Source organism: Archocentrus centrarchus, chromosome 5 (genome assembly GCF_007364275.1).
Source record: "Archocentrus centrarchus isolate MPI-CPG fArcCen1 chromosome 5, fArcCen1, whole genome shotgun sequence".
Lineage (NCBI taxonomy): Eukaryota > Metazoa > Chordata > Actinopteri > Cichliformes > Cichlidae > Archocentrus > Archocentrus centrarchus.
Window position 1 is genome coordinate 24,278,527 of NC_044350.1, and position 11,512 is coordinate 24,290,038.

An 11,512-nucleotide genomic window follows, 5' to 3' on the forward strand; every position below is an offset into this window, starting at 1 on the left:
AAAGAACTTTAAAATACAAATCACTGAATGAATATAACCATTTATTTTATTTTTTAATTTTATATTTCCACGATGACAGGTGAGGCCGTGCCTCACCTGCCTCCCCTGACTGCACGTCACTGGTGCATTTGTCCTTTTCAGCCTAGATGGTCTATACAAAAATTCTACTCAGGCTTCTTTGATGGGCTGTGAATGGTTGTCTGTCTCTCTGTCTTAACCTTGTCATAGACTGGCAACCTAACCAGGGTGTACCCTTGGGATGGATGATGGATGGATGGATGGATGGATGGAAATGTGTAAACAGATGGGGAAAACACACTTTTGGTTAATTACATCAGGTTTTGTCAACTGTTAAGTACAAAAAAATACCTTCAGAGTAAAGACAAGGAGCAAAAAGAAATTGTGATCGGCAGGAAGTTTACAGTTCAGCTAAATACCGGCTATTCCGACAGTTTCTGTTGTGAAGCTCAAGAAGCCACAGAGAGCAGGTTAAACTGTCTAAACTGATGTTTCACAAAGTTACACTAACATAATTCACCTCAGTTCTTGCTTAACACAGTGTTCCACAAAAGCCACAAAAACCTTTTAAATTTAAGATGAATTTATCAGCTTCAGGACACAGATAATACATAAATTGCTGTGGCCTTATTGTTTCCAGTAGCCAAGAGCAACACCTTAAAAAAACCACTGAAGATCATCTGAGATCATTCATGAAATTCTCATATAAATCAAACCTTTTTTAGCATATTTTCTTTGGCCTGTAATGTAAAATTCTGATCTTTGCAGACAAAACAGACATTTTTGATTTGAGGTATTCAGGGCATATAGCCTCACAGCCCTGCAGAACAAAAATCCAAAATCCCAGCTTGGGCTGTTAGAGCGGTGGGAAAACTGATCACACTGATAGACAAACCAGACGCATTCAGAGGAAAGGGGAAGAAAACTGGGAAACAAAGAAATAAGTGAACAAAGGTACACTCAGATGAGTTTTTTTTTCATGTCTGTAAACCGTTATATTCTGCTACCTATACAAACAGACATACACACCTGAGTTTTTGTTTAACTTGTAATACTTACCAGGATTTCCTACTTTAAATACTTTTTAAAAAATTCTTTTGAAAAATATGTGAAGCAGTTCAGTAATGTGTACGTCAGCATTCACACATGCTTGTGAAGTTTCCACTTCTTACCCCCACCACTCTCCCTCATCATCATCTCTCGTCTCTCTCTGACTCTCTCAGAGTGGAGGAGTCTCACAAACACATGCTCAGACCAGCAGAACCAAGCTCTTCCACAGATTTGGACTATTTCAGAGCGCTCCCCACCCTGGACTCCTTAAAGAGATTTCCACAGATGCTGCCACATTCTATTGCTTTCCTCTATTTTCCTCTCATTTTTAACCTCTTTCTAACTTTTCTAGTTCTCAGTATCTGAAATCTGTTGATTCATTTGCAGTATATTTCTTTTCACTTTATGTCAATTAAAACCTTATAAAATAAATTAAAAGAAAGCTCATAATCTCTTCATTTGTTTTTTGTTTTTAGTTTTAACTTAGGCTCACGCTTTAATATCAGCTGCTATTAATCAAATAGTGAGGTCTTTGTGTGAGACAGTCACTGATTTATGTCAACATAAGCGTGCTGTGCTGTGGACTGATGTGGTTCAAGGCAGACAGAAGGGTGTTTCTGAGTTTTAATCAACAGTCACACAAAGGTGGCCACATAAACACACAGAAGACTGCATTAACACTAAAATATACACACAATAATGAAACACGATGCTTCCTCCAGTGAGGAAGATCTCTGCACAGCATTCCTTCTTATTTTGAAAGTATGACAGCAAGTATTTTGATGTGGATTCTGATAAGTGAATGACATCAGTCTACTGTTACAGTGATAAAATACTGTTATGATTCCTACAGTGGAGGGAAACTGGGGCCTTTTAGGTAGCTGTTTCCTTGGGAGACATGAAATTCTTCACCTCTTGATCTGGTGGAAAATACATTTCAGTTACTTGCTAATGTGCCTATCAAAGTAAAGATTTTAACATCCTGTGGAAAACAGGAAAGCACTGTGTGCATATACCGAGAAACACTGGTGCCTACAAACAGACTTTACCCATGACTGTCACAGCAAAGTTGGATATCAATAGGCCACACTTTGTTTAGTGGATGCAGTTTATTTAGCCAAGCTGGAAACACATAAGACTGCTAGTTCCCAGCCTCTTTCCAAGCCCCATAAATAAACAACCAATAAACGCCCAAGTTCATGTGGCAAGTGTCCAGATTTTATTGCTTTAAATTAAGGGCTCCTGGCTGATTAAACCACAATGTCATTTCTGGCAATTGAAAAAGAAAAAGGGTGGAGAGGCTTCATTTTGGGTCTAAAGTAATTGGAATGATAAGTCTTTTGATTTTATTTTGATATCCTATATAACTCTTACCGGAAACACATCTCACTTAAAGATCCAACCCACAGTGTGTTGATCTTGCGAACAAGCTTGTATGTGTAACCAATATAATTTTCATCTGTGCCATAAACCTCAAACCACAAGTCCACTAAAAACAATTTTGATCAAATTAATGGCTTTCACTGTTGCAATGATGTCTTGGTTCATCATTGTGATAAGTGCAGACACTTTATACCCGAGCTGGATCCATTTTTGCTAACAACTAGCGTTTACAGTAGTTTTAGGATATTAATGAACCTTTTTTTTATCCAAATAAAATAACTGGAGAGAAAACAAATGTGGAATGCATCTTTGGCAATTTATCAAGCATCCTCTTCTAATGCCACTTTTTGTAAATTTAAGTCATAAATGAACAAAATGATGAAAGAAAGAAAACCAGCTCAAATTCACATGAAAGGCAGTGGAAGCAACAGACTTTATGTATCTATTTTCTTAACTAGTTCAGGGTCACAGAGGGGCAGGAGCATATCTTAGCTGTCAATAGGAGAGAGCCATGCGTACACCCTAGACAGGTTTCTAGTCTATCCCACGATTAGCACAGAGGAACAGACAAATATCCACACTCACATACAACCAATTGAGGATGGCCATTAAACCTAACATGCCAAGCCAAGCCAAGTTTATTTATAAAGCACTTTAAAAACAGCAACCACTGACCAAAGTGCTGTACATAAAACACATTTGGACAAGAGTAAATTAAAATTTACAAAGATAAAAGCTTTGGGTAGTGACCGAAAGAATAAGATCGCGAATACAAGCGGCAGAAATGAGTTTCCTTCGAAGGGTGGCTGGCCTCTCCCTTAGAGATAAGGTGAGGAGTGCGGCCATCCGGGAGGGGCTCAGAGTAGAGCCGCTGCTCCTCCACATCGAAAGGAGCCAGTTGAGGTGGCTCGGGCATCTGATTAGGATGCCTCCTGGCCGCCTCCTGGGTGAGGTGTTCCGGGCATGTCCCACCGGGAGGAGGCCCCGTGGTAGACCCAGGACACGCTGGAGAGATTATGTATCTCGGCTGGCCTGGGAACGCCTTGGGGTCCCTCCGGATGAGCTGGAGGAGGTGGCTGGGGAGAGGGAAGCCTGGGCTTCTCTGCTTAGGCTTCTGCCCCCGCGACCCGGCCCCGGATAAGCGGAAGAAAATGGATGGATGGATGGAAAGATAAAAGATTTAAAATTTTAAATTTACACACAAATAAACAACTATAAAATGCATAATTTATCCTAACAATAAATCAATAACATAATACACACACATAAAACCAATAATAAAAAGCATAAATAAGAAATAAATAAATTACAATAGCCAGCCACTCCTATTAATCAAAGGCCAAACAAAATAAGTGGGTCTCAAGAGCAGATTTAAACGTGGCCAATGAAGAGGCCTGTTTAATCTCTATTGGCAAAGCGTTCCAGAGTTTTGGAGCTGCCACACCAAGGCTCTGTGTCCTCTGAGCTTCCGCTGTGTCCTCGGCACATCCAGGAAAAGCCGATCAGCTGAGCTGAGTGACCGGGAAGGAGTATGTACGTGCAGCAACTCGGAAAGATAAGGTGGGGCAAGGCCATGAAGTGACTTAAAAACAAATAGAAGGATTTTAAAATGAACTCTAAAATACACCGGCAGCCAGTGCAGTGAGGATAGAACAGGGGTAATATGAACATGCATGGCTTCTGACTGCAGGAGGACCCCTTGCAGGCACAGGGAGAACAAATGGAAACACATGGAAAGGCCCCAGCCTGGATTCTAACCCAGGACCTTCTTGTTGTGAGGCAACAGTGCTAACCGCTGTACCACCTTGCTGCCTTTAGACCATGTGAATGGGATATTCCCATTTGGCCCTTTAGCAGAAACTAGGCTGTTGAAAATAATCTTATTATGCCTGTAGGTCACAGTGACAGTGCCAACCTAGCTGTTGATGTCATGGCTGCTGTTTCAGTAGTCTCACATGGCTTCTTTCTAGTGTGTGAAACTCTCTCTCTCTCTCTCTCTCTCTCTCTCTCTCTCTCTCTCTCTCTCTCTCTCTCTCTCTCTCTCTCTGTCTCTCTTCCTCTCTTTCTCTCCATCGTCAGCCTTCTTCCCACTCAAGCTTTCCACCATCTCCCCTCTTTCAGTTGTCCCACCTTACTTACCTCCCACTCTCCTGCTCATTTTCTATTTTTCGATGCCGCCCCTTTCTGTCTACCCCATTTCCCATTTCTTCTCTGTCTGCCTTTCCTCCATACCCTGATCATATTTCCAGACTGACTTCATTACCAAAACAATAAACCTATGCTCAAGAAATCTTCCCATAATTTGAGCAGCTTTATAAGAAAATCAGACTGAACATCATGCAGGTGTAATTTGTCATCACGGTGTAACGGTGTAATTTTAAATTGTTGTTATTTATTAATGGACTCCATTTTAAAATTCCTCAAATTTAAAAGCAGTTGTTTTTAAAAGCAAGCGTTCAAAAATGTAAAACAATTAATTTCCCCATCCAAGTCTCTGAGGCTGCGCTTTTATTGAAATGCTTTTATTTTCTCATTATCAATTAGCCCTGCACATTGTGGGAGGGGAACACAGCTGTCAGTTCAACACAGAGACGCTTTGAAGAGCCATCCAGTCCTTAAACTGTGCGTGCACGCTCACAGGCACTCAGATGAGAAGCATCCAAACTTCTGTGTCATTTCCGTGGGACTCATCTTCAAAGAGTTCTCTTCAAAGATGTCTACAGTTCACTGACTGAACACACAACACCTCTGCTCAGCACACACAATATAGCTCAAACAAACCGCGCAGTAGTACACACAGTCTCGTACAGCAACATATTTCATTGGTTCATAACTGTACAACGTTTCAGTCCTCAAAAGCAGTTGTGTAGCCAGTCAGTTACTACGAGCAATGACTAAACAACACACTAGAGCTGATTTTAGTTCTCCAGCCTATGGATAGATAATTGGTAGTTTAGTGATCCACAGTCTTTGATGCCTGGGTTTAACAGGGCTGATGTCTCAGCCACAAGATCACAAAAGGGAAACAATTATAAATTACTAGGAACATGGCTATACATAGTCAAACACTGGCTTTTTGTGCTGTACAAACTGCATAAAAAGTCAGAAGTACTAAAATGACAGGATGTTCAACTTTCACACCAGTTTGTGGGTAAAAACATGAAAAACACATTTCTGAGGGAAAGTTAAGTAAAACAAATACATTTAAGTGATAACTCAAATTAAATATGAATCAGATTCACATTTGACCACATGTGAATTGTTATGTTGGAAGTTTTAGGCGCCTGCTTGCAAGTTTTAGTCATTAGTGTGTTTGCATGTCTTTATAACAAACAATTTCCCTACTCGTGATGTAGTCTAACTGAACCTAGATAAAGTAGATAACACTTTAAGGGCTAAACAGACGAAACTGTGGTGCAATTTTCTGACCCACTGGTCAACCACACCTCTCCTTAGACAGCCAACTTGCAAGAATAGTGTGAGTGCTGCATGCTCAGGAAGCATCAGCTGCTACTGTGATTCAAAGGTCAAAGCTGGCAGGTCACAACCTCCAGAGTGGGTGAGGACCCAGCATAAATGATACAACCAAACTGTCCCTGGCCAATTATTTATAGCTAGAGCTGCAGCAGCAGAGCACAAGCTGCTTTTCATGGCATCTTCATGAGAATTTACTTTACAGGGTCAGAGCAGGGATGAATGGGCCATCACTGCTCAAACTACAGATTCTGTTCATAAGACTGATGAAATGATGAAGCCTCTTTAAAAGCCCATGTGTCCCTTCTGTTAGAGGAAGTAGTCATTGAGCTTATCAAATTAAAGAGAAGATAAAGCGAGGTGTCTACTGCAGCTACTACATCCAAGACTTAGAAGAAATAATCTTTAATAATAAGAATTACTTAAACCAACTTTTCTGCAGAAAGAAAGGTGTCTAATTCTAAAATATGTTGTAATTTAATTTAAAATGTCCAGTCTTTAGTCAGAGCACACACAGCTGAGGTTGAGTTGGTTACACTTAGTGGTAGCTCAACTGTATGTTATGTGATTTCTAGTGTATTTATATGTTACGATGCTCAACTATGCACTGTAATATACTGGTTTATAGTGGCAGTCCTTTCAAGTCTGAGTGTAAAACTAGCAATTTAACAAAGTAAAGTCGCCTTCTTGCAGCACTGATGATCAGTGGATTTTTATTCAGAATGTAACAGTGGAAAGAGAAACAAATTATAGCTTCCTGACCAGCAGAGTGGTACAAGTGGGTCACCTCACCTCATACCCCCTCATACCCGCTCACCTTCAACACCGGATCCCCCCAGGGCTGTGTGCTCAGCCCCCTGCTGTACTCGCTGTACACCCACGACTGCGAAGCCACATCAGATTCCAACATCGTCATAAGGTTTGCTGATGACACGGCTGTCGTGGGACTAATCTCCCACAATGAAGAGACAGCCTACAGGAGGGAGGTCTCCCGCCTGGAGAACTGGTGCTGGGAGAACCACCTTCTGCTCAATGTCAGCAAAACAAAAGAACTGATTGTGGACTCCAGCAGGAAGGTGAAGTGGTGCTGAGGTGGAAAGAGTGAACACTTTCAAGTACCTGGGAGTGACCATCTCACAGGACCTGTCCTGGACTCATCACATTAACAACACTGTGAAGGCCAGACAGCATCTCTACTTCCTCAGGCAGCTGAGCAACTTCAAGCTCCCACTCAAGGTGCTCAGGAACTTTTACACCTGTACCATCGAGAGCATCTTGTGTGGGAGCATCACCACCTAGATGGGAAACTGCACTAAGCAGGACTTCATGGCCCTTAAAAGGGTGGTTCATTCAGCTGAACAGAACATCAGAGCCATCTTCCCCAACTTGCAGGACATTTACACCAAGCAGTGCAGGTTAAGGGCTATGAAGATCCTAAAACAGCCCAACCACCCCGGACACTCTCTTCTCCCGGCTTCCATCAGGCTGGCGTTACCGCTGTCTGAGGACTAAGACTGAAGGTTTGAAGAAGCGTTTTTATCCACAAGCCATCCGTCTGCTCAACTCTGAGCCCTAAACTGCACTATTAGTCACAATCTATATTATTCTAATCTGTATAATGTGAATTACTTATTTTTATTCTTCTTAATTATATATTCATATTACTTATTATTGGATGCAGGTACAAAATACATTTCACTGTGCATGTGACAAATAAACCTTATCTTATATTTCGGTGCACGTTTAACCTAATTTATGGTTATAAATGCTTTCTATGTGACCTACAGGAAGTAAATGCCAATGAAAGATTGAAGGTATTGTACTCTAGTGAAACATTTATATTTTCCTTAATCAGCTGATATTAAATATTCCATATTTTGACATAGGTTTTGTGAACCATTTATTTCATTATCAACCAGTTAGACACAGGAACTAAGGAGTGGCAACTCCTAAGAGCAGATGGTAAATGGACTGATTCTTATATAGAGTGTTTTCTACTTTACTTTGAACACTCAAAGCACTTCATTCAACAGATTAAGCATTGCAATTATAAAACTGACTGAGATACTCTGAATCTGAAGTGCAGTTCCACAATGAAAAGCATCCCAATACAGAGCTTGATCATCACACAGGCAGCATTTCCTGCAAGAACACAATCAAAGCAGTGAGATCTCAAATTTAAGAATCTGGAACTAAACTTAACTGATCAAAATGTTTTCTACAGCTTCAAATCTCACTGGCTCATAGCTTAAAACTACAGACTGAGAGTACAGAAAGTATGAAGCCATAAATAAATTGCTTGCTCATTAAAAGTTTTTTTTTTATGTTGTTTTAGTGTTACCCTCATAAATATTGACATATTAGTGGTTGCCTATGTGTTTGTGATTTGGAATGATTTTAATGTGTCTTTTTTCAGCATTAGATACCATTATCATTGTGGCTTTAGGCGTTACACTGGAACAATATGTTGATCACAAATTGTGAAGCACTTTTGCCAAACATTACAGTTTTTCACCTTTATTAGAATATACAGTTGCAATAGTCATCTAATACTCTGTTTATTGCACGCGTCACTGGCCTACAGGTTAAAATAAATAGAAATACCATCAGTTTGCATGATATTCCGATGTTTGTGACATCGGCATTTTCTATGAACAAGAGCGGGGTGAGAAAGGGGGACGGCACCAAAATAAGGGAGAAAAAGTTTCATGCTTTTTTTGGGTTCATTTCAGCACGTGGGGAAAGGAGTGGTCTGGGAGTGGAATAATGGGACCGGGGAGACAGAATGGGAGGGAAACTGGGCTCAGATTACAGCCTGACAGGGGGTAAGGGGCCGGACTGATACTTGGGAATATACGAAGATTCATTGAAGGTAACGGGGACATAAAACTACAGCGTCTGGCCTGAAGCGGTGCTGAGTTTGTGCTGCAGGTCCAGGTCCTGCCGCTGGATTCCCCCATCGGTTTTTGGGAAGAGTGAATGTCGAATGGTCTGGTTTTTGTAACTGGGGACACAAACACCAAATAACGAGAGAAGCCTTCGCTCCTTTCGCACTATTTTTTCTCCCTCAAGGGCCCTGCATGTCTAATATTTAGACATGTTCAGCTTTATGGATTCCAGGACTGTACTGCTACTTGTAGCAGCCCAAGTTTGTCTAATAGCCGTTGTGAGATGTCAGGTGGACGACGACCGTAAGTGACAGTTTTATTTCTCTGATGAGGAAAACTTAACTCTTCCATAAAGTGCATGCAGAGATTAACAGTTACTCACCTAATCATAATGCAAAAAATGTTTAAGCACGGTACGTGAGCTGTGAAAGTTTTGAGCTCGATGTGGTTCTTGGAGGGGTTGATCCGCTCTTAACTTTTACGCACAAAAAGCTCACCAATTTTTTATGTTTTCTTTGCATGAAATGCTATATGGGTGATGAAAGAGAGAAGAAAACTGTGTGGACCCTCTGTCTACCTTGCATTGATGTTTGTATTTCTGTAAATTATAAGATAAAACTGCACACTTGCGGGCGTGCGTAAGACTGCAATTGATGAAGAGGTGATGGACGCGAAAAAAAAAAAACACGCTCAAAGCTTTTCTCTTTTTTCTTCCATTTTAATTTCATATTTATTTTTGCACTTATTCGTTACTTTGCACTTATTCACTAATGTGAAAACCGAAAATCATATGATTTTGATCCCTACACTGAGCTCGTTGTTTTACACCTACCTTCCCCCCTTCTTAAAGTAGAGTTGCATGACACCTGTGGGTGTTTTAGGGGCCTTCACAGACTCTCCTTTTAGCTGCAGATTCGCTTAATATAGAGGGGGAGGGGGGGGAGGGGATGAGCAAAAAGTGAAAGGTGGTCAGGCTCAAGGGCCTTTGGTGAAAAGTGTTCACATTCCATTGCTTTCAGAGGGCATCCAGGCAAATCCTGGCTTGTTGAGACAGAAAGTTGGACTAATAACTAAAAGTCCAATAAAATATTTTAAAATAATTAGTTTACTGACTCTGTACTCACCCTGTTGAGGATCAAATGGTCCTTATATCAGTCTTCACACCTGCAGACTTTCTTTTTTTTTTTAAATAAAGCTTGAGTAGGATTCTTAATCATTATTATTGATTTTAGTATCCACAAGAGAGATCTTAGAGTGAAGGTATGCCAGCAGATTTCAGGCCAGAAATAATGTTCCATATGATTTCAGGCTTTCCATCTGCTTAAAAGATTACCCATAAGCTGTGACAGTCAGCCCAGAAAGAGACAGAGCCAGGGTGCAAGAGGGGTAACTGGAAAAATATAAGGCAGGGACTTTATTATTCTGATGTGGAGAAGTGCCGTGTTCTTAATATACGAGTCAAACTCAAGAAAGCTAGAGAAAAAGTGTTTTTTTCCCCAGAAGAAAGAGGAAATAGTCATGCCAAAGCAATTGGAAGTCTCAGGTTACCTTCTCAGAGATGTCAGTTCCTGGATTCCTGGTTATAATGCAGGCCCTTCTTTCCTTCTTCTTTTTTTTTTTTCTTTTTATAGAAGTGTGATTGTCACCCCACTACACTAGGATGACTAGAGCTCTAAATTCCAAGGCCCCCAACTGACTGTTCTTGAGGCTATAAAGCTAATCAGACATAGACAGAAGCAGCACTGAGACCAAAAAGTTCCTAAAAATAAATAAATAAGAACACACTTGACTCTAATGTCCTGAAAGTACACCTGGATTCCCTTTGCAATTTCCATTGTTTTACTGTCCTGGAAAACAGTATGGCTGCCAACACATGGGAGAGGAGGCTCACAAATTATCCCCAGTGATGAAAAGTCAACTCTCTGTCAGTTCTTCACTAGATAGAGGACCCCTTGTCCTAGAATATCCCATATCAAGAGAATCTTTCATATTCGAGCCAGTGAAAGGACAGGTGCAGCCCTTTCATAGTGCATCGAGGCCTGTAGAAGTTTATGTCAAAACCGCAAGGTATGTGCATGAAAGCTGACCATTTTCTTTTCTTCGACGTGTTTGAACTGGCATCTGACGCAGCTATGGTTTCCAGATGGGGTTTCAAATGTGCCCCGTGTTTATACAAGGCAATAGTTTGTGAATTGCCCACTCTGTCCCTTTCCAGAAAGGCCTCATTCATGGCTCCTGAGGTCCGTTAGGATACTTAGACTTAAGCAGTGTTCTAAGGTAAATATAGCTACTGTATTTGCTCCTTGTCCTCTCACCTCTCAGCAGTCCGCACGCCGGGGCCTTTCTTTTCAAACACCTCAGCACAGGTTCTGTGATTCAAATCAGAGTCTGTTTTTTCCTTTTTTTTTTTTTTTTTGAGCAGGTGTTTGGCTGCCAGGCTGGAAAATGAACTAATTTCTCATTACCTGGATCTACTGTAAAACAGTGGCACAAGTGGTATTTTACAGCACATACAGCTAAAAAATGCAGCACCTCCTTCATCAGACTGTAGCCTGCGAAAATAATCCCAACATTTTCATTCACTGAATACAAAGTTTGTCTCCTTTGCAGTACAGGATGGTGTCTCCAGTACTATATAACTGACCTGTGTTTAACTTGTTGAGGAATTCTTGCACATGGTCTCCAGCTCCTCTAAAACT

At 40.9% G+C, this 11,512-nt stretch overlaps 1 protein-coding gene across 3 annotated transcripts in view; it reads left to right on the forward strand.

Moving 5' to 3' along the window:
- The first annotated feature begins 8,817 nt into the window (after positions 1-8,817).
- The window catches only part of col2a1b (collagen, type II, alpha 1b), a 45,537-nt gene continuing 42,842 nt past the window's right edge, over positions 8,818-11,512 (forward strand). For all 3 annotated transcript variants that reach the window (XM_030728530.1, XM_030728531.1, XM_030728532.1), the window contains exon 1: positions 8,818-9,116. In XM_030728530.1, coding sequence (XP_030584390.1) covers positions 9,023-9,116 — 94 coding nt within the window. In that variant the 5' untranslated portion in view covers positions 8,818-9,022. The remainder of the gene's footprint in view (positions 9,117-11,512) is intronic.